General features: G+C 48.8%; 3 protein-coding genes across 3 annotated transcripts in view; 2 read left to right on the top strand and 1 right to left on the bottom strand.

Annotated features, from left to right (window-relative positions):
- Positions 1 to 282: 282 nt before the first annotated feature.
- LOC135813405 (uncharacterized) lies at positions 283 to 10774 on the top strand. The gene is made up of 4 exons (XM_065326502.1): positions 283 to 555; positions 766 to 987; positions 8651 to 8959; positions 10416 to 10774. Exons 2-4 carry the CDS (start codon positions 831 to 833, stop codon positions 10772 to 10774), a joined length of 825 nt encoding a protein of 274 aa, XP_065182574.1. The 5' UTR covers positions 283 to 555; positions 766 to 830.
- Positions 10771 to 12925, top strand: LOC135814457 (ETV5-related protein Ets96B-like). Its single transcript, XM_065327578.1, has 2 exons — positions 10771 to 11299; positions 11729 to 12925. Exons 1-2 carry the CDS (start codon positions 10771 to 10773, stop codon positions 12202 to 12204), a joined length of 1005 nt encoding a protein of 334 aa, XP_065183650.1. The 3' UTR covers positions 12205 to 12925.
- Positions 12926 to 15717: 2792 nt separating this feature from the next.
- Positions 15718 to 23970, bottom strand: part of LOC135814458 (mucin-5AC-like) — a gene marked incomplete at its 5' end in the record, with an annotated part of 27832 nt that continues 19579 nt past the window's right edge. The window contains 4 exon segments of the mRNA XM_065327579.1: positions 15718 to 18217; positions 18717 to 18757; positions 21027 to 21107; positions 21602 to 22598. Of these exon segments, the coding sequence (XP_065183651.1) occupies positions 16343 to 18217; positions 18717 to 18757; positions 21027 to 21107; positions 21602 to 22598 (2994 nt within the window).

Here is a 23970-nt window from a genome sequence, read left to right on the forward strand (position 1 = left end):
AATTGACCAAGACTACATGTAGCTGTCTGTATTGTAATACAGCGTAGTCACCCACACTCTAGTCTCAGTCACGACTCGACGGTGCTGATGACTCTCTTGAATCTATCGTTCGCCCTCCCCATACGTACACACCAGCGACCGCCGTAATGCCAGATCCGTGCCAGGACACGAACTAACACTATAAGCGCCACCCTTATCAGTATGTCGATCAACCCAAGCTGCGTGGACTCGTCCGCTAATACTAATAGTCCCTTTCAGCGGGACACGTTAGTGAAGCATTCAAGAGCTGTCAAAGCAACCTGCGATAAAACTGTGGCGATGGTGGTGCTCATTGCCAAATTGATAAGAGCCATCCGTCTGGTCGGAGCTGAAAACGTTTCTCCGTCTGAGCAGCCGAACTGACCACTCCTATTCTGTACTGCAGTGTTGACGTTATCCGAATTACGTGGCACGGAAAGACATTGAACATTGAAAATTGTTCATATCAGAGAAGTAGCTTACAGACACATACTGGCAAGACTGTTTACCGATTATAAGACAGCTGAGGGATCTGAGGTAAGTCAGTAACGCTCTAACGTCATGCTCGTGAACCTATGATGTGAAGGCACACACTAGTGTGTTACCGTCGCAACCAAATGGCATCGTAGAAATCTTCTTCGCGCTTCCTCCGACCCTAACGCACTCTCTCACTCTGTCTACCTTTCCTGACTAATACTATTTCCCCGTGTTCTTCTGTGCTTGCCTGTCTGGTCTCTTCAATGATAGATTGAGTTGTTCTACCGGAATCTGCATCAGTACATTGTGTGGTGGACGTTTGAGGAACATCGCTCATGATGCACTTCGAGCAGTCTGATCTCTTGCACCAACAGCTGAGAGACGCTATGTGCACGACTGGCCTACACTCGTCGCATGATCTCGCGTCCGATTTGTCACTCGACGCTCTGTGCCGAATGCCCGAGCTGCTTCGAAGAGACGTCGCCTGGCCAAGTAAGCAAACCTTACCGAAACCCGTTGTTAATTTCTTGTCCAATGGTCCCAGTCTTGTCCATTTATGCCGGTGTGTGAGGTGTCACCATGTGGGGGCACACTGGCACCTCTAATAGAAAATTAATACAGTGAAACCTGTAACTAACGACCACCCCTTGGTGCCCGGAAAAGTGGTCGTTAGTGGCAGGTGGTCTTTAGTTAGAGGTTTGCACCGCGCGACCATATATGGATCCCATTATATGATATGTATGTCAAAATGCAGATAATACAATCCCCCACCACTTGCGCACTGACATTCTTCTTTCACATCATACAACACTTGGAGAGAGACAAAATCAAGTTTTTATACACCGAAAGCGATACGACCTTTTGACACTTTCTTCGACTCACTGGTGACTGGGTTTCCAGAGCAGCGCTGGCCTGGCCAGGCAGTGCACTAGTCACTATCGACTCCATCCTCATCTGTGTGCGACTACACTGGCAACTGGTATCAGTGTGTTGATCTGCAGTGGAAACTCAGTCGCTCCGACTTGGATGTAGTGTAGCGTAAACTGTACTAGTAGTGAGTAGTGTGTACCAGTACGTGATGCGGCGATGTTGCCAGTTTTCGCACCTTTCACTGTAGACTATTATCCGCCATCGTATCCTGGCCTATGTTCCGTACAGCTAGCTGAGTACATAATACCGTAGCATGCTAGCTAGCCAGCACAGACTGTCAGTGTGACCTGGTGTAGTGGTGAGTCTGGTGACTGAGCTGTGTGATTGCACTTCGACAGAGAGCCGCTCAGTCTTAGTTTCTCCTTCGAGTAGTAACATCGATCAAAGAGCGCTTTGGATGCGCTCTCCAAGACGTTTCCTATCTTGTTTGTTCTTGACAGCACTTGAAATTATGACAGGTGTAGTGCAATCCACACTGATTCCACAGTAAAAATGAGACTGCGCTCATTTGTCCAGCTGTAGTATCGAAACGACCATGGAAAATCATCAAAATTTCGAGAAGGAGCTTCAAGCAATGTTTGATTTGCTACATCGCGGTCGCTAGTTACGGGTCAAAATTCGACATTGGGACAAGAAAAGGCGGTCGCTGGTCGCGTTCAGCAGGTAGTCGCTAGTCACAGTGCATTTTGAATGTGAGACCGTCCGTGCCTGGCGAAGTGGTCGGTAGTACCAGGCCGGTCGCTAGTCACGGTGGTCGTTAGTTACAGGTTTTACTGTAGTTAATTACCTAATGAATAAATTCATCCATCGCCTGTGTTCCATCACTTCACAGACCCTGAAAGAATACCGCTGTCATCGCGCATCGATTCACTTACCAACTCCGGATCATATCGAGGGTTTCTTTTGTACCGGGCCATCCATCCAGTACGGACAATCCCATGATGATATTCATGGATGGACCCGCAGACACTACATTGTGGTGAAGGATCTTGGAAGGTTACAGAAAACGCAGATTGAGAAATGCAAATATACGTACCGGTACAAATGTAGATTAGCGACAACTACACTGTATAATGTGATGATAGTGTGGAGTGTGATGATAGTGGAGTTTGAAGTGTTCACCACGGTTGCTTCTCAGCAGGCCGTCACCCTGAATTCCGTTTCCAGCGCTTCGTTGAGAGTTGTCCGTGAGCACTGAAGCTATCCATGCCACTACTGGTGGCACAGCAATGAAGATGAAAGGGCGATAACATGCAAGCAAATCCCTTCCTCAAGATCCTTGCCTTCTAACTGGATGCACACAGATGTGCACGTAGAGCAAGAATCCCTCACATCACTGATCAGTGTTGTACTGGAGTCCCGGTACAGTATGGCATTACGTCTGTCCGTTACCGGCATTAGCCTCTTTTTTTGTTTTGAAGCGATAGTAGTTAGTATGGTGCAGGGAAAGCAACGGAAGGATCACTACTTTTCTAGTAGAAGTAGTATCGACAGCAGGCGAAGGTGTTCAAAACTGTAGGGGTGTTTACAAAAGGTTTCTAGTACTCGTGAAAGCGGTGTTGAGGATTCCAGGCATACATGCACATGTAGCAAGACATTATGCTGCAATCTCTTACACAGTTACAGGTGTCTCAGGCTGCAACCATCAATCATTGTCTCGAACCTGACTCAAACTGGTAAAGCCGATCGATCTCACTGGACCCTCCTGTCGAGAAACGCTCACTACATTGTATTTGTAGAAGGCATAGGCTAACAGGGTATACTGTGACATGACTGTACTCCTTTCAGCGGCTAATTATACTACTCAACGCTCAAGCAGTACTTTCAATTTCATGTATACCTCAGGCCGCTGGAGCCCCACGCGTGGTTAAAAGCGAGTAAGGGTGCTGCAGGTACATGTACTATCGTTAGCACTTTCGTCACCGTGTTGCTGCGCACAGTTGACTGCATGTCCTTATCCCCACACAGCGTGTGCCTGGTCTCAGACCTTCTACACCACATCCTTGGACCTACAGTGATCAATATGAACGGCATAATAATGTATATCGCATCATACCAACTGGTTGAGGGAGAAACTTACTTACAAACACCAATCAGTGAGACTGTAACTGAATGTGCGCTTAACAGCATGTTTTGGCATGATGACTTCTAAAGGGTTGAATACAATCATGACATGTACATGTAGTTTGGTGGAGACAGTTTAAAAAATCGCACTGCCTTTGCACCTAGCAAGGCAAGAAGATGGCAGCAGTATATCCCTGTTTAGTTACCCCAGTTACCCTGTCTTTTCCTGCTATTATTTTAAAAGTATACTCCTAACATAATAATGTAAGAACTTATATATATATTATTATAAGTACTTCAAGTAATAAATAAATTGTTGCGCTAAAGCGCTACGCTCTGGCTGGAAGATGTTTCGGATGAAGTGCATGTGGACTTGTATCTGTGAGAATTCCCAGCCCAGCTCTTGTGTAATGATTGCGTAATTGTACTGTCTAGCCAGGGCAAGAGGTGGAAGTAGTAATGATCCAGCTAGCTGCACCGTCACACTGCGCTACCGTTACATATTATTATTATTATTATTATTATTATTATGAAATGACCCAAAGGCAATGTGCCTATCGAGGGGTTCATTTGATTGAAAGAACAGTAGATGTAGATGTATGTACAAAGAGAAGTAGGGATTGATATAGAGCGTCTATTCAGCGCCAATGGCCTTCGGGAAAGTGGGCAGATTGCTGATCATGGAAATGATGCCCAGGCAAACCGCTACAGCTGTATTATTCGTGTACCATTGGCCACCCCGAATCATAACGCATCCAGTGCCCCGTTGCGGGAGGAAGAAAGGAGATTAATTTAACGCGTGTTGAGTTTCCCTTGAAGAAATTTTAGATACGATGAACGAGCGTCTCCTGTCACTTCTGACTTGGCAGTGATAAAGAAACCTGCTCAGTATCAGTCCAGTATCAGTCCTGGAGCTACCCAAGCACTGATCTTGTTCCACGCAGAGACTCGCAGCACGAGGGGAGAGAATCTGAGGCTTCAGAACAACTTGAAAGTACATGTCATGTACATTCCGGCGCATGATTCCTGCCGAAAACCATGCAAAGGAATACATCATGGTGGTGCCTTTGAGGAAATAATAGATACGTCATGTATGTGCCTCAGATTCTATTTCACTGCCAAAGTACTTGTATGGACCGCCACAACGTATCCTCTCAGTCCTCTGCAGGCTCTGGGCCAATAATCTAATTGCTTGCCTGACTACTGGACTTGGAAGCGGACTGCACTGGAGGGTGGACTGATTAGTCCTGCTTTCCACTGCAATGTACTGCCTGGTGCGAAGCGTTCCGCCGTACATGAAAGAAAGCCTACAAAACCACTCTTACGCACTCTTGATGAAAGGTCCTAGGCACTGAGAGAAAGAAGTGGGCGGCAATGATTTAAATACAAAGGGTGCGTCAGGAGCCCGTGTGCTAGCCATGCGACTTCCAGAAAATCCAGAAATTAATGGTCTTGTCACTGCTCTCAATCTCATGGCGATTGGCGTGAAGGATTGCTACTCAAATGTCACTCAATGTGCCAGTGTCAGCCAGTGCTGTCCTTGTGTTGGCGCACCATTTCAAAGGGTGGAATGTGTAACCAGCTGCGAGCCATGTCTGTGGGCTCATCGGCCGAGCGCATGAGGAGCAGGAGGAGCCTTTGCAAATTTGTCGTGATCTGTACCTGAACTGCACAATAGTCCATCTACTATGTACAGTACTTTTGAAACAGAAGTAATCCGGCATGATGGTCACGATCAAGAAAGGACCAAGAGAGAGAGAGGAGGGGGGGGAGGGGGGGGGGGGCGATAGGATCAATCTTGGAGCAATGAAACGGTCGGAGCTGCCTGGACACTGTAGTCTGTACTGTGCTGTGTTATCCACCTGAATAGTTTAGCAGAGACTGTAGTCTGTACTGTGCTGTGTTATCCACCTGAATAGTATAGCCTGCTATTAACACTGGCACTACAATGTAGAGTTGTAGACTATTATTATTACTACAATGTACACTGGCACTGTTTTCTTCTTCTTTTTTTACACTGGCACTGGCACTGGACCAGTGGACGGAACGAGAGCCAGTGTGACAGCGACAGTGACTCCCCACACTGCACTGTATCCAGTGGCTGCTAGCTTTGAGTCGAGAGACACAATTGGTTGGAGCAGGTTGGACACAATTTGAGCAGGTTTCAAGAGACGCACTTGGAGCTGGTTCTGATCTCTGCAAGCTGCGGTATTGTTTGCTCTGACAGAATGCCCTACGTTGAAGTGGACCTGTCGCTGCTTTCTCTGTAAATCCGTCGACGTGATGATGGTTGTAGCAGTCAGGTGGCGGATAGCCTGGCCCTCTCAACTTTATCCGCCATCTGTCCGTGTTCCTGTGGTGAAACGGCCGCTCAGCCACTTAGTCACACGATGCCAGGTTGGGAAATCCGTGACTATATTCGACTAGGCACGTGAGAGTATTTGTTGACGGTTGCCACCACCGCCAGCACATGCATGCAGGGCAATGTCTTCTGAAGTAAGGACTATGATATAGTCCAACACTCACGGGTAAACCAGTATTAGATAAACCTTGTTGTAGTTCACGCAATTGTTAGATTGACAGCATGAAACAAGGTGGAGGATACTGTGTTCGAAAACAGTGACCTTACTACAACCTTCCGCGGTTGGCAGAGCCCCGGTCCCTGCGGAAGGTTGTAGTAAGGTCACTGTTTTCGAACACAGTGTCCTCCACCTTGTTTCATGCTGTCAATCTAACAATTAAGTAAGGACTAGTATTGTTCTTGCATTCTGTCGTCTCCTTCCAGCCTCACACTGGCATACCAACGTGACTGGTCCGGCATTTTGGACAGTATACGTACCAGGCAGTACATATGGTGCCAGAAGTGCATGTTCAGTCAGTCAATCAGCACACACACGGAGATGGAGAATGCATTGCATTGCGGTTGACGTACTTCAGCTAGTCAGTGTAGACCAAGGGTCTGGGAAGGTATTCCACACATGATTTACATGGCCCATACATTGTATGTCCGCAGCCCGAGACGACCCGAGACGACCGAGAGACGGATTGGTTTGTGTACATGTACAGTGAAATCAGGCTTTGGATTCCTGTACTTTGGGACTTCCTTTCTATCCACGCCTCCGAGCTTATGCTATAACATTCTATGGAAAAGCTGCCATGCAGGATGCTTCCACAGACTATGGATGGTGTAGTGCAATCACGTGACGTTGCAGCGCCATTCGATCACTGACACTGCACTGGCATCATTCTTCCTATCTACATGCAGCTGTGCAGTGCGCACCCTGCACATAGTGACGTCATTGTGCACATAGTGTGCACCCTGCACATAGTGTGCACATAATGTGCACCCTGCACATAGTGTGCACCCTGCACATAATGTCATTGCAACATGCCGCAGATCACTGATCACTGACACTGGCAGACGCTGCATAGTCCCAGAGTGAGTGACTCATCTCTACTGTCGGTAGTCTATATCTAGACGGTGTGCTGTGTATGCACCGGGATCACAGTGCAGTGCAGAGGCTTGAGAAATCAAGCAGAGTTATTGCTCTGCCAGGGACAGAGTCAGAGGCCAAGCCAGGTCATCCTCCCCATCACAGCACAGCAAGAAAGCACAGCCATAGCCATAGCCATAGCCATAGGGTGTATGACTGTACTCTTGATCACAGTCATAGCCGTGATTATCCTTAGTTGCAGTGTGTATCTCTCTATCAATCTTCGCACACGGACCGTATGACCAGTACCCACGTCAATAATACAGTCTTGTTGACCATGGGCATGGCATAGAGTCGACCATCGTGTCCTCGACTACCGGTATACTGATACAGACTGTGCAATAAGTCAAGTTACCGTTCATAGATCAACATGGAGGCTCTGGCTATTGTACGACTCTATGAGCACTAGCAACGGCATACCAGCACCATACCGTACCAGCGACCATCGTTATGTCCATGATGTCATCCAAGACTGCAGTGTGCACATGTGGTAATCTACCAGCTTCATTCCTGGCAGTTCGCTCCATATTTGGGTGCTGCAATATACACGTGCAACAAGCAATAATTATGTTGAAGATCACAATAGCAATGACAGTTTGCCTTACTCGTCTTGCCCTCAAGCAACCTTAACTCTACTGGGGACCTACAGACCACCAACATCCTCTCGATTGCGCTGGAAATTCACCGGATGACCCCCGCGCACACGTCGGCCTGACCTGTCGTCCGCATGCCAGTCATCACCTGTCGATGCCAATGCACAGACCACATTCCTCTTCTCACCTACTAGATCTAGGTCTTACAACTAGACTACTCTTTGCTTTGCTTCTACGGCTTGTCGCATTAGATCTACCTATGGAGTATGGTAGACTCCACAGCACAATCATGGTGAATGTTGTAGGGTAAACCTGCCAAGACTAGAGTCAGCTGCTGCGTTGTTTACCTGCGTCCCACGAAATGAGTCACCGGCCATCACTTTGTCAGACACAGCCTGTAGCCTAGGCTGTAGCGGACTGAAGTCAAGATCTTTATCTTCTTCTGCTTCGAGCCATGCCAGGAGCGAAGTCACTCGGTCATCACCAACCATCCCCTTCTTCTGTCCATTCGCTACATCAAGCATGGCGAGTGACATTCCGTTACTTAGTCACGTGTTATAGGCAGATCAACACAATCATTAGTGAATGAACAATAATTATAGCCATGATGACTGCTAGGTGGTGTACATCACCACAGACTTCATGGCGGCGTGACTCAGCACGCACCGTTCTGGGCAACCAACAACCTTCGCGGCTTGTTGTAAGCCTTGCTGGCTTGTTCTGTCCGAAAGATGGTCCAGTTCTACAGAGAAGAATTCAACCACACCTTCCCGTGCCCGCCTAATTGCTCTCCCTGGCGATATTTATTGCCTGTTTCAATCGAGAACTGATCCACAGAGTAAAATATTGTTTTGATGGAATGAACACAAACCCTTTTCAGAAATTACTTTCGTTGCCCTCAAATCTTCACAGCCCAATGATATGTGGTCATTAGGGTCTGATGGTCTCTCCTACCACTGATAATAATTGTATTACTTCAAGAGTATTACGGTACGATTGTGTTATTACATTTGGTGTATGGATGATGTCAAGACTAACTTTCTGCTGCTCTTCGTATTTCCTTCTTTCCTGCAGCGCTTGGCTCGCTTTGGACAACGGACAGTGACGTGAACACGCCGAACAATTCCTTGCAGATCACCTCTACCCCCGCTGTCACTGATATGGTAACATCACCCCTGGACGAGCCACTTTACCTCACTACAGCAGCGACACGCACACACGCACGCGGACATGCCACATCCACGTCGAGCAACGACGTGAACTCAAGAGCCCAGATACGCAGTCGCACCAGCAGTAGCGCCAGCGACAGCACAGCGAGAAGCCTGCAGAGCTTGGCGTCACTGAGCGGGGAAGAAACAGGCGTGGAAGCAGCCCTTAGCGAAGGTAGGGGCAGACACCCACAGAAGTAATACTTCATGATAAACCAGTGTCTGTGTTGATATGGTACTTGGTAGACAGTTGAGAAGGACTGGGGTACTTGGATAGAGAAGGCACTGGTCCTACATGAGTACAACAAGCAGCAGTATCTAAGGATAAGATAATAATGATAGAGTACTGGTGAAGGGATGAACAACAGAGAATGTCAACGTGTGGACACTTGATTATGACCTGGTCTAGCTGAGAAAACAATAATCATCATCACCTTAGAACATGGATCATTCAGAGGGATGCCCAGCTGAAACTCCTGGGACTACTGCCATTGACTCCATACTGCCTGGCATGTGGGGGATCATGTTGACCATGATGAAGCGATGATAAAGATGATTGGGTGACAGCAACATTTGATTGAGTGAATATTGACACATGCAGGCAGCTTCAGTTCTAAACAACACCTGTACCTGCAAGCCACAGCAATGGATATTTACTTATTAGCAACACAGTCATGTACTTGCTGAAGAACATGTACATGACTGTGTTGCTGCATGTGACCAAGACAGTGAATAGAATGTATCCACTGTCTTCGCATGTAGATTAACCACTGTTACCATACAGAAACTGACCAAATGGATCAATACGTGTATGACACACCAGATAGTAAACCTGAAGTTCCAGCTATTGATAGGAGTGAATTGAATAAGCCGCAACACTAGTTTATGGGAGCATTGGAATGCTAGTATCAAGTCTGACTTACATGGAAAACTATCCAAGCTGAAGATTGGACAGGAGTGTTTTGAAAACGTTGCTCGTCATCACTAGTTTCAATACAAGAGGCTTGCCAACAGCAAAGGGCCACCCAAGCAAACCTATTGATGCGGATTTGACATGATGTCCAGTGATGACAGCGTGTCATCTCAATTCTTGCGTCATGCTCCTGTCGCACACTTGCACATTGGCAGCACAGTTTAGCAATTGCCATTGCTAGGCTTCACTCGCCTTAAGCCTAGGCCAGCTGGTCAGGGGTTTGTAGAAGTAGAGCATCAGGTGGCTAGCCAGTCGCACACACTGCGTCAGTGCTGTTACTAGCCTACGCACTCTCTCACTTGGCATGATCACGACAAGGTTTACTAGTAGCTTAGACAGGTCTGGTGACTGGCATGTGGACAGGCAAATCATGTGCCTTCCAACACGCCGGGGTTAGTTAGGGACGACGGCATTTATAGGTGATTTAGGTCACACCCAAAGGTAAACCTCCCACAATCCACTGCAGTGCAGCGTAGTGCAGTGCAGTGGTGGATCGGGTATGCTTTGAACTGTTTACCTTATGCTCGGCCGGCAGTTTCAAGCTGCTGCCTATAAAAGCCTTGGCTTGCAACAGAGTGGCTATGTTGCAGCAACACACCGGCCATGTGTAGTTACCAGTATCCTGTGTGCGTGTGATCTCCTCCTGCTGCCACTGCAGATCCGAAGCAGTGGAACAAGCAGGACGTCCAGAGCTGGCTGGCCAGTATCCTGGACAAGTGCAGCATCACTTCACTGGACGTGGAGCAGTTTCAGCCGCTGACAGGTCAGCAAGTCTGTCAACTAACACTGCACGACTTTCACCAGCGCTGTCCTGGCATTGTTGGTGATATCCTGCACACCGACCTCAAAGCACGTCAGAAACGACTCGAGCGAAGCCTGGACGAGGTCATTCGACAGGAAAGAGAGCGACCAGAGGACGTGGAAGAAGCAGCCAGGATTATTGCTAACCTCTGCTCTTCCGAGTCCTCCTCCCTGATGTTTGCTACAAATTCACACACACCACCAGCCTATGCATGAGCAGTACGGCTGCTGCGCGTCTACCCAGTCCCAGTGAGCCTGAATCAGTGCTTGACATAAGGAGCTACCAGCCATTTCATCAACAACTACCACAATTTGACCCAATACTGCCATTCGCCGCTGCACATTCCGAACAGCAGTTCTCGTTGATCCCGTCCTGCGTCGGTCCCAAAGTCTTCAGCCCAGGACTGCCACATGCACATGCACAGGCTTTGCTACTACAACAACAGCAGCAGCAGCAGCAACAGCAGTACCATCCATACATGATGGCAATGCACAAGCCGTTCGGCAATGCACGCGCAACAATGGCAATGGGTGAGTCGAGACGCAGCTCATCTGCGTCAACGTCGTCCTCCTCCATTCTGGATGTGCTGCGGACAAGCACAGGGAATAGCCCATCGCCACCAGCGAGTGAAGGTGAATCTAGTGCCGAAGATGAGAGTGCTGCTGCCTCGGCTATGGCCAACGATCAGACACAACAGCAGCTACCCCAGCATCAGCAACAGTGTGGCGACAATTTACCTGGTGAGCACCCACAGCACATGCACACGAATGTTGTTGGATCCACTTCCCATCCACTGTAATGGTAGCTTGTATTATCCTAGGCTCCACTACATACCCTTGCAATACACTACCAGTACATCAGCAGTGCGCCTTGCCAAGTCAATGGGTTGCCAGGTTCCACTGCATAAGCTGTTAGAATCCACTACTGGAACAATGTGCACCCTTCAAAGGCTTGCCAAGTACAATACATTAGACACTACTGACATACAAGTATACACGAGTCATTGACCCAGATCTACAGGCTGACAGCCATGTTGCTTAGCTACTATGGCAGACCAATGACTGAGCTCTGTGCTTAGATATCTGCACTCGTGTCGTGTCCTAGTGTTACACATATCCCAACTTTCTAAACTCTCTCTCTCTCTCTCTCCTCTGTGTTTCTTTGCACAGCGCCGGGCAATAGTCCAATTCAGCTGTGGCAGTTCCTGCTGGAGCTACTGACGGACCGTAAGGCACAGGACTGCATTCGCTGGTCACCCAACAAGTGGGAGTTCAAGCTGATCTCACCGGACGAGGTGTCTCGTCGCTGGGGCGAACGTAAGAACAAACCCAAAATGGACTACGGCAAGCTGTCGCGGGGTCTGCGCTACTACTACCAGAAGGACATCATCCAGAAGGTCGGTGGCAAGCGCTATGTGTACAAGTACACATGCAACATTGAGAGAATGGTCAACGAGACGTGGGAGAGCCTCCAGGAACGCCTCTCCGAGAACGGCGAGCCGTTGTCGTTTGCATCGCCCCCGTCGCTGCCACCGATGCCACCCACCACAGGTAGCGGTGGAATCATTTCACGCTTTCTCCAGGGCAACCAGTCTTACCAAGGTACTGCCACAGGTACAGGAGAGACGGGCATGGAAGACGATTGAGTGATTTGCCCGCCCGGTTGAACCTGTCTACCTACTGTCCTAGTATAATCTTGTCACCTGAAGCCTGCGCATTCTCTTGGTCTTGAGCTGTTGAGCTTCTATTGTGTATATTTGACACAACTGGACACATATCTGCATACAAGATGCCACTTGACTTCTCCATCATCTTTGACGAATTCCTCCCTCCATTCGTTGACATGCTGTTTAGAAAAGATATTTGTAAAACCCACTGCACCTGACTTGCGATTCGCTAGCGTCGAGGCACTCAGTCTGGCTACCTCTAGCCATACCAATGTATCAATGATTAAACTGACAAACCACGACGAAAAGATTACCGACCGCTTCATGCCCTATGGACAAACCCGAGAATTTCAGAACCTTTTTCCTTGATTTGCCAGCTTGTTGCTTTTCTTCATTCCTTGAAGAAATCAAAACTGTTTCTTCACAGTTTTCGTCATGTTCAATGGAATAGCGCCATTCTTTATCTCTTATCAGATCATACATTTCTGCCTTCGTGTTCGGTGCACAGGCTGGTGCACTGGTCATAAAGGAATGTGTCAGCAAGCGGTCTCATTACAGTGTCTATTCTCTTTATCATAAGATTGTCTACTTGGTCAGATCAATTGAACTCATTTCACAGTTGAGAGTTATGTCAATCAAAATATTCATCTTCCTTATTCGAGCAGTTTCCATTTCTGAGTACATATAAACGTTACTAGTACGCCGGGTATGAGCTGTGTGCTGGGGCCATGCTGAACATTTGCCCTACACCTCAAGGGGGGGGGGGGGGGGGGGAGGAGGGTACTGAGTATAATGTACATGTAAAAGCATTGCCAGGCCTGATATGAATCACCATGTGCAGAGAACCAAAATCAGCCAGTGTCGCATCATGATGATAAACCATACATGTACTCAACTCTGCGGCCAGCCACTCGGTTTTGCCCTATTAGTATTACCTACCTATAATGATGACAGTGGCTCTTCAGCACAGCTCAGATAACTAAAAGCTCACATCCTAGCAATAAAATGGCTAATCCTCTGTGCAACAAAACACCACATTGAGTCTCTGGATCACACACACGCACGCACGCACGCACACACACACACACACACACACACACACACACACACACACACACACACACACACACACACTTCAGTCTCCACAATGCAACCCGTACAGAACGACATGACTGTAGTCAATACGGTAATTGTAAAGCATTCCACAAGAAAAACACGTGAGGCCACCAAACCACCCATTTTTTTAAAGGAACGAGAAAAAATTCCAATTCGCAACAACAGTGACATAATTATGCAAGGAAAATAATAAGCTACATAATGTAGTATATTTTGCATGCCTGGCAGCGAATTATTATTGCCCCCCCCCATACAAGACGTCCCTGCCTCCAGCAAAATCTTTCCGGTAAGAATTACATGTACATGGTGTTCAACTGCTGCAGATGTTGAATATCTAAACCTCCATTGTGCCCTGGGAAAATACCAGTCCAGTGCTGGAGCGGCATACAACAGATGCATGACAGCAAGACACGGCCTCACAGGAAGTACAACCCCCAACCAGTGCATTCATTCAGTATCACAGCAACACGTGTACAATTACAACATCGCAGTGCCACTGGCCAGATCAGTGCAGCAGCAGCAGAAGCAGCAGCAAGAGCGGCAGGAGCACAGTATCACTTCAGTGCCAATACCCACAACTGCAGTGACTGCGGTGACTGCTGAGTAGATCTCACATGACAAACCTACTACATGCATCATGATCACAAAAATTAATAGCACGCGTGACCCCACAGCACATACTAGTATTCAATGCCTGATGTCATCAAGTGATGGCCATGCCCATTGGCTGCATTCTTGCCAATTAAATTTTATAATTTCCTGGGAAACATTGTACGAACACAGACAACATGCCAAATTGCCAATCATTCAACCCAGCAAGCAGGAAGAAGCATGGAATGCGACTGGGGAGAGGATCATCCTACACATCTAAGTCAACCCTGGGCCAGAAAAAATCTTGAACGCCGACGCAGGTAGCTACAGTATGCCAGTATGCATGGCACCACCAGCAAACAGGAAGGTGGAAATCGACACACACACCATTGACCATTGACCATTGGACGCCCATCGCCAGAGGCGATGATAGCGATGCTACAGCAGAAGCCATAGCAACTTGTGCTGGGATTGCACCATTCAACAGCTTGCAAGGCTGAAGAATTGACCACCACTATTCAGCCTGGTCTACACCACACAGCTTTGAAGTGGCTTTTTTCTGGCCAGTGAATCCCTACTTTTTGGTCTTTTTTTCTTCTTTTTTCCCGCACACACATCACACCACATACTCCGGCATGCACTGGCTGTTGGTAACCACCCAGGAGAATGAAAGAAAAGTCAGGAAGAGTCTGAGAAAGAGAAGAAAGACGTGTGTGACCATAATCGTCGGGAATCGAACCCGCAACCTATCGATTGGAAATCGCTGCACATACCACTGCACCATATGGGACACACACACACACACACACACACACACACACACACACACACACACACACACACACACACACACACACACACACACACACACACACACACACACACACACACACACACACACACACACACACACACACACACACACACACACACACACACACACACACACACACACACACACACACACACACACACACACACACACACACACACACACACACACACACACACACACACACACACACACACACACACACACACACACACACACACACACACACACACACACACACACACACACACACACACACACACACACACACACACACACACACACACACACACACACACACACACACACACACACACACACACACACACACACACACACACACACACACACACACACACACACACACACACACACACACACACACACACACACACACACACACACACACACACACACACACACACACACACACACACACACACACACACACACACACACACACACACACACACACACACACACACACACACACACACACACACACACACACACACACACACACACACACACACACACACACATGCAGTCACAAGACTGTTTCGACGGATGTACGGTGTCTCCTTCGCTAAAGGAATCAGGCAGAAGCAAGTCCAAGGCAACCCAATCACAATGACTGCGAGCATGCTGCTACTTGCATCGTGACACAAACTCATTAATGACCATGTGGATCTTATCACTGGGTGTGATCCACATGACACACACACACACACACACACACACACACACACACACACACACACACACACACACACACACACACACAGCAGTTCCTTCTCAGGGCTGTCAGCAAAGGCACTTTCCCGTCACCCCAACACCACCCTACCAGAGTACTGGCACACACCGTCAACGGTGAACATCCGGTAACTTGCGACCTGGGAGTAGTCCCTGCTTGAAGCAACAAAACACCCCGCCATCTAGCACACTGCCGCCAGTTTCCAAACAAGACCATTTCTCAAGGGTAACGATTAACGAAGGATTCCCAAGGCGGCATTGATTTGTCTGAACGAAAATAATCCGCCTGGATCATGGAGCCAAGGAAAGTAATTTGGAGTTAAAAAACTAAATCTTACCTACATGATAGAACTTTGCTGCGTAGACAGTATTCTTGTAGAGCGTTAGCATGGTTAGTGACTGTGTATGTGCTTGCCCAAGGTCTACACACAGTGTGTTTACAAAAGGAGACTGCACACAGTTGTCAGCAAAACAGTCGGCAGGGAATACTAGTACCCAACATAGGACTGCATCGACAATGACGTGGCCATGGGAACAGCTAGCGCTGGACAACCATAGAGAGCCCGAGGGCTAGTAGAGCTGTAGAGAGTTGAGGATAGTGGGTATATCTAAAGAGGGTCATAGCGGGAATAGCTAGCACTGAGGGATGCAGCCATACAGGACAATCAACACACAGATGACAAAAGGCGAGCACACTGATTGCAAGCAGTGTGTGAGTAAGCGAATCCTCACCGAGTACACAGTTCCACACATACACACCCTGGGTACACCACTGCACCTAGGAATTCTCAATATCTTTGCAGGTGCTGGCACATCGTCATCAGGCTACCAGTCTTCTTGGTCAGACTCAGATTCGGAATCGCTGTTACCACCACCAACAGGCTGTAAGGGACTAAGCGGGGCCATAAGTGGACAGGACATGTTTGCCATGGCTGGAGGACCTATTGGACATGCTGGAGGACCTATTGGACATGCTGGAGGACCTATCGGACATGGTATGCCTTTCAGCAGCTGCACGAGGTTGGCAGCCTGGGCAACTATATCGGCAGAAAGGTTGACATTGCCATCCGGCAAGCTGGGTAGCATTGCCACCGCAGGTGAGGCTGGGGCAGTGACAGGTGATGCTGTAGCAGAAGCTAGTGCACTGCCGGTGGCATTAGATGATGTCGAAGTTACAGCAACGCTTGCCGTAGACTGAGCAGATCGCGGTTGCCGAGTTCTAGCGGCAGCGGACATTGCTTTAATGGCAGCAGCCTGTGTTTCTGGAGGTGATGTTGACTTCGTTTTGTCCACATTAGCAGACACAGCAGTGGTAGCAGCCCGACCGGAACATGACCGTCGCGGTCTGGTGGCGGGCATAGCTTTAGCGGCAGACTGTGGTTCAAGTGCTTCTACTTGGTCTACTTGGTCTGCTTGGTCTGCAGTAGCAGACACGGCACTTGCACTGGGCTGGCTAGAACGCGACTTCCGTCGTCGTCGTGCTGCTTTGCTGGTAACCAGTGGTGTATCCAGCGGTGGTTTCAGAGGTGACGGTGACTTTGCTGGGCTTACAGTCGCAGAAGCAGCACTCGTAGACGTAGCCTTAGTGACTTCCTGCGGTGCTGACGCAGGCGACTTTACCTTGTCTGCAGTGCCATTCGTCGGTGTCGTGCGTGACGACTTGGTAGCACTGGACCGTATCTTGCTGGCAGCGGCGGTAGCAGCTCTGCGAGGAGGTGGTGACCAAAGTATAGGCAGAGGGGGACTGGCAGCAGCTATACCTGATGATGGTGTGGCCATTTCACCACGTGATGGTGTGGCCATTTCGTCACGGGATGGTGTGGCCATTTCACCACGGGATGGTGTGGCCATTTCACCACGGGATGGTGCGGCCATTTCACCACGGGATGGTGTGGCCATTTCACCACGGGATGGTGCGGCCATTTCACCACGGGATGGTGTGGCCATTTCACCACGGGATGGTGCGGCCATTTCACCACGGGATGGTGTAGCCATTCCATCGCAGGATGGTGTAGCTATTTCGTCACGGGACGGTGTAGCCACTTTATCACGGGATGACGCTACTGGTGATGTCTTACTGGTAGCGTCGCTGGATTGCTGTGGCTGTGGTGTGGGCTGTGGAGGTGGTGTGGGCTGTGGAGGTGGTTGAGACTTGCTTGGAGGCAGCAGCTGCTGGTGAGTAACTCGCTCCGGCAAGGGCAGTACACGCAGCAGGTTGGACGTGAGGAACACGGCATTGAAGCGTCGCTGTAGCAACATAAACTCTGGGGAAGTGTGTGACAAGTGGCTGATACACTCCTCCGTTGAAGCTGGTGAGGGTCTATTATCTGCGTCAGCACTCTTCGACTGTTGAGCAGTAGCAGTTGCATTCTGCGTACCACCACTATCAACACCTCCAAGTTGTGCCATTGGCGGCGGCACCACTGGAGCTGAGAGTGTCGAGATCTCATTATTCGACACAGACTGTACAGGCATGGTGTTGCCGTTAGCGCTGGATGAGACGGCTGCAGCAGCATGAGTAACCTGCGCATGCTGCACTGCTGAGCGCATACTGTCCAAGTGCCTGGCCATGGCTGCCCGATCATGTCTTAGCTTGCACACACGCTCCATGCCGGCCAGACTGCACCGTGACGGTGGCAGGAACGTACTTTGCTTGGGCAGCGCGCCAACTTGAGCGGTGCTGATGCCCTTGTGAAGCATCTGAGAGCATCAGAAGCAGTACAGCAAAGCAGCAGTGTGAACTACAACAGATGCTGCAGAGCAGATGCAGGGAATAATGCACTGCAACACGGCCAATGTCACTTTGTTTTACAGCATAAGAGCCAAGGGGGGGGGGGGGGGCAAAGCAAGGTGTTCTAACACATGTACACAGTGCTGTTCAATGAAATCCAGTCGCGCGTTGCACAGCCCTAGACCTGCGAACACTGCGCTGCGAAATGGTGCAAGGCGCAAACTTGAGTGACGCGACTGGATTTCATTGTGCAGCACTGTACATCAAATACTACATCCTAAAATTAAGCAGTGTGTCACCATAATTAAAATTTGAAGGGCTCCAAAAAATGTATAGCATCATTAAAAAAAAAACCTCCTTGAAGAGTAGTAGACGTATCACTAATGCAACCCAGGGAGATTCCATATCAATGGGCTGGTGTGAAACCCTCTTCCTTCTAGTCAAGACAAAAACAACAAAACAACATACCTTCTGAACAGCAGTTTGCAATATGCTTGAAGCTGACGCAACTGTACACATGGCCCAATCCATACGTAGATACACGTGCGTATGCCCGCCAGTACGCCCGCCAGTGCGCACGCATGACCACACGCAAACACAGAGCACGCACGCAGAGCATATGCACAGAGCACACACACACACATACACACACGTACACACACACACACAGAGCATACATAACACAACATACAGAGGTACGCAAGTCACCACCGAGCTCTACACGAGTCAGAGTCACTGCAGGTCTACACCACCATACAATCACCTGTATACGCCCTCATCACGACACATGCAACTTACTAAGGCCCTCTTCAGACTAGGTACAAAACAGCCTATAAGGCACATTTACATAGAAGTTTCCAAGACAACAACAGGAATCTGGCGGGAAGCCTAAAAAGCTGCCCAATCCTTTCAGGCAGGGTGCCAACCCTTGTACAAGGCAACTTTCCTGCATTTATCGTACTTTCACCAGGCAGTTGTACGAACTTTGTACCCGGGTACGACTGTCCGCTGCTTTCACACATCCCAGGCCCCTTGCGCAATTTCGTAGGGTCAAAGGTTGCCTGTATACTGCATGTAAAATGTGGAGTCTGAATGCAGGCATGGAAAAATGTTGCCTTTTAGGTTTTATGTGATTTTGTACTGGATTTTCTATGTACGTAGTCTGATGAGGGCCTAACCCAAGGCCTTCCACGCACGGCTTGACAGATAAAGTATGTACTAGTATGTGATATCTACGCAATCGTATCATTTGTCAGGCAAAAAGAATGGAATAAGTACCGTACTTGCCGGAGTATAACGCGCAACGTGCACCTCTCTTTTTTGAGCAACGTTTTGGCAATTCAAGGTATAATGGAAGTTTCCGGAAGGGAAAACTGTAGTTGTCACCAACCCTCACCGCGCTCAGCTCACGCAGCTACCACGTGCGACGACCTGAGCTGGGCGCCATGCAGTGCAGTATGGGACTGTCCTTAAGCCAGTCGCGTATTAGGCAGCCCAGTGTGCCATCTACCGGACCTCAGTGTCTAGAAGCGCTCAATGCGGCAGGGTCAGCCTCAGGCGGGTCGCGTACGCGGCAGACCGGCAAGGCTACATTCGCATTTGGCTCACCGAAGTGACACAGGTGCTTCGACTGAACCCCGTGGCGCATCAGGGAGGCTTCTGGGGCTCAGGCGCACCAACGTGTCAGGTATGCGCAGGTGGAGCAGCAGGGCAAGATGTGTGCTGGAAGCTCACCGTCATCCGGCCGATCTCATGGTTGTGTGGCTTTACACAGCCGGCACTTCTTACTTGTTATAGCTTGCAGAAGGCCAGATGTTTTCTCTCTTTCCCTTCTACCAGACATGGCTTCATGTTAGAGCAGTAAATAGCAGTTTAGGGACTCAGCTAAATCAAGCTGGACTCAGCGTGTCAAGTTTGGCAAATACAAGAAGCACGCTACCCCCAAACAGTTGTGTGGTTATTGTGTGAGTGTACATGCAGGACTCCCGTGGTCTCGTGAGGGGGGGGGGGAGTGATAACCCGGAGTAAAATGCACAGCCTGTAGACATAGGAGCATTATCGATCATACAGACAGTGCTAGCCTATAGCTCGACCGTTTTACATTTGTACAATGCACGTGCTACCGATGGGGCCTCGTACCCATCATGCATTAGCAGTGTAATTAGCAGCAGACACTAGAAACGCACACATTATGGCTTGTGCCGGGTCAGAGGTGGCAAACTTCGGAATAGCTTGATGCACTACTTTTCGAAGGACATGCATTTTTTCATATTCGGTGCATGGTGCGCAACTGCGATTTGGGGCCTGAAATAGTACATATAAAGTGCGCACTATACTCCGGCAAATACGGTTACCCTTGGCCTATGGGCACTTGCACTTGAAAGTACGAACACTGGTAGAGTGCTGTTCGATGGGCACGTGGCAAGTTGTGGTGATGATTGCAGTGGTACCACAACTGGTCTCTCAACACAACTATTGTGTCGTGCATACCGGGGGGGATTACCCTATCTGTTGTTTCATCACAGTGCTCAGAGGGGAAGTCTCTAACCCATCACAAAGCCAGTGTCAGTTAGAGTTTGAACTAAAGAAACGAAGAGTACACTCACAACTGCCAAGGACAGCATGAGTCTTAACGCTGCAAGTACAATTGCATCAGCAACGCAAGATGCGATGGAGCAACATAAACTGCATGCTGACAACAATGCTACGCCGTGGGTGCAATAACTTACTGCACAATTGTACAAAAAAAGTTTAAAAGCAGTATATCAAATAGCATACCCGCTGAAGTCGCTGCACCACCATGAGCACCAGCAGGAAGGCGTTTCCCCTTGTTGGCAGCAGCCTGGTATCGACGGGGAGCTGTGAACAGTGAGAAGGCAAACGAGTTAACACAGTGAACAGTGACAACCAGTTGCAAAAACTGGATTGTGTGTATGCTTCGGTCCACGTACAATCGTGTTCAAGAACATCAGGGCTCATCAATGAGTTTGCAGCCTGCACCAGCATTGCACTATGTTTGCAGATCTGGGACTGTACAGCAAGCGGTGCTAGTTGACTCACGATGCCAAGATACCATTGAGCAACACTGAACATGCACATTGTAGTACGAAATTTGGTCTCTGAACTGCAATTCAAGAAAAAATGTTATCAACCAATACTTCGGCCTTGGGTCATCAAGTCAGGATGGGTTATAACTTTAAGTAACGAACAGTGAGCTGGATTATGCCAGCCTGGATACACCTGTACATGCACAGAGTCCATCAGGCGAGAAAACTACACGTGATGTGACCAGTAGAGTGTGATGACGTGAATCTATTGCAGGCATGTCGACAAATGAACAAAGTCCAACAAACCTTGTGATGCAGTTGGTCTTGGCAAGACTTCGGTGCCGGAAGCTGAGGTGCTGCGTGATTTAGCTGCAGCCCGCGTGGCAGCAGCAGCCTTTGTGGCAACGACTGAGCGACGCTTCAGCTCCTGTGTGAACTCTGTACTGAGGATACCGGTTGCTGCAGAGCTAGACGTTGTCAGGTTTCTCTGGGCAATGGCAAGTTGACGACTGGTGGTGAAGAAACGGGGCTTGATGACTTCACCCGCCACAACCCAATCAGTTTCACTTCCACTGTTCTCCTCTGAATCCGATTGAGCAGCTGAAATTCTACTGTATATGGTCTTCCGAACACTTGTACTTGTTGCTGCTACTGTTCCTACTGCTGTGTCTTTAGCAGCAGTGGCACTGCCGCTGTCACTGGCACTGATATTGTTAGCAGAAGTCTCACCCAAAGCTCCTGCTGCTCCTGCTGCTGCTGTGTTGCCAACTGCAGCCACACTGGCACTCACTGCTACTCCATCAGCACTCGCTATCACATCAGCTGGAACAGCAGCGGCAATAGCTTTGCTCGCGTCCATCTTGGATTCACCATCATCATTCGCTACGTCATCATGGTCAACAGTAATGGTGGCACTACCAGCTGCAACCCTACCAGCACTCGTTGCAGCAGCAACAGGAGTAGCCCGGGTTGCATCATCATCGGAGGTAGTTGTATTGTTATGAGCAGCAGTAGCTTCACGAATACTGGTAGCTACATCATCACTGTCATCATCACTGTCATCAGCTGATGCTGCTTGACCAGTATTCACTATACAACCATCCTGCTCCTCATCCTGCTCGTCATCGTCGTCATCATCATCATCACCATCGTCAGTAGTTAGCTCCAACTCACTGTCACTAGTATCACTCAACTCTAGCACGCTGTCCTCACTGTCACTGCTCAGAGCCACTTCACTTTCCTCGTCATCACTTGGCATGACGAACGGATCACGCCACACCGGCCTTCGCCTTGGTCTCTTCGCCTGCAGAACATGCAGTGAACATGCACAGCAGGAATAGACCCAGCGCACATCTGCCTTGCCAGACACGAAACAAAGCCCGGCTGCATTGAACTACTAGTATTGCCTATCACAGGACATACATTGAACTATTGCCTATCACAGGACATACATTGAACTATTGCCTATCACAGGACATACATTGAACTATTGCCTATCACAGGACATACATTGAACTATTGCCTATCACAGGACATACATTGAACTATTGCCTATCACAGGACATACATTGAACTATTGCCTATCACAGGACATACATTGAACTATTGCCTATCACAGGACATACCTAACAACATCAGCACCTAGGAACACATGCATATACAGAAGTGAACAGCTAACAGTAGCCAGGGTACACGGGTACGTGTAGAGCCGATAAAGCATCACCAAATGTACATGCAGTAGAGCTAATGTATTGCTTAAGCTACACGCATGTGGGAAGTCTGTACAACCGATCTGCTCTGATTTATCCGGACTGTCCCCGGCCGTTTCACGTAGCAATTCAGGCGTGTGAGACTCTTGTCTTAGTCAGTCAGCCACGCGACCAGCAAGCTTTGTGACGTCCTTGTGCGCTGGAAAGTCTTCCTCTGAAACTAGAGTTTGGCAAGCCACCCGACCACTTTGATCTGAAGGCAACATATGTAGTATCCACATGCTTCTTGGAACAGCTGTGTTTCTCGGTATTCATAACGCCCTACAATTCACTTTCCTTTCCCTACACAGTTTTAGATGTCATTCCTGCTGCGTAACTGTTGCTCGCTCCTTAGATCCATTCTTCCTCCCACATTGTTTCTAGTCCTGTTGCCCTACTGCTTTCCTTGCCCTCACCACCAGCCTAGCTGCACTCTCTGGCCTATATAATCCCATACTTCTCTTCCAGTTCTGTGTGGAATTGTGAAGTAAAGAGGTGTGAAGCCTAAGAGCATGTATTCCTCCCGCTAGTGCTGTCAGCTTGTATCACTTTCTGATATAAGTCCAAAGTGCTTCAGACACGTGCAAGTTGGCAGGCACTACACATATATATACCCGAAAAGTCTGGCGTTACCATCAAGCCGACTGGGGGCACCTCAAAGCATTCTACCGCAGCACAGGCTGGTCCCATATGACTCAGGCCACCAGTGACCCTACCACTCTATGTGCATGAATCACAGGCCGGATTCTGGCAGGTATGGCGGCATTCATCCCTTCCAAGGCGCTCATCATCCGGGCAACCAACCCATGCTGGTGGACTCTCTCTCTCTCTCTCTCTCTCTCTCTCTCTCTCTCTCTCTCTCTCTCTCTCCCTCTCTCTCTCTCTCCCTTCGTCTTTCTCTCTCTCTTTCTCTCCCTCCGTCTCTCT

Source organism: Sycon ciliatum, chromosome 4, assembly GCF_964019385.1.
Source record: "Sycon ciliatum chromosome 4, ocSycCili1.1, whole genome shotgun sequence".
Lineage (NCBI taxonomy): Eukaryota > Metazoa > Porifera > Calcarea > Leucosolenida > Sycettidae > Sycon > Sycon ciliatum.

Bases quoted from the DNA above. Each gene is read 5' to 3' on its own strand.
- LOC135814457 (XM_065327578.1), top strand. From the start codon at position 10,771: ATGAGCAGTACGGCTGCTGCGCGTCTACCCAGTCCCAGTGAGCCTGAA. The intron at 11,300-11,728 runs GTGAGCACCCAC...TTCTTTGCACAG, and splicing joins GTGTGGCGACAATTTACCTG to CGCCGGGCAATAGTCCAATT.
- LOC135813405 (XM_065326502.1), top strand. From the start codon at position 831: ATGATGCACTTCGAGCAGTCTGATCTCTTGCACCAACAGCTGAGAGAC. The intron at 988-8,650 runs GTAAGCAAACCT...TCTTTCCTGCAG, and splicing joins AAGAGACGTCGCCTGGCCAA to CGCTTGGCTCGCTTTGGACA. The intron at 8,960-10,415 runs GTAGGGGCAGAC...CTGCCACTGCAG, and splicing joins GGAAGCAGCCCTTAGCGAAG to ATCCGAAGCAGTGGAACAAG.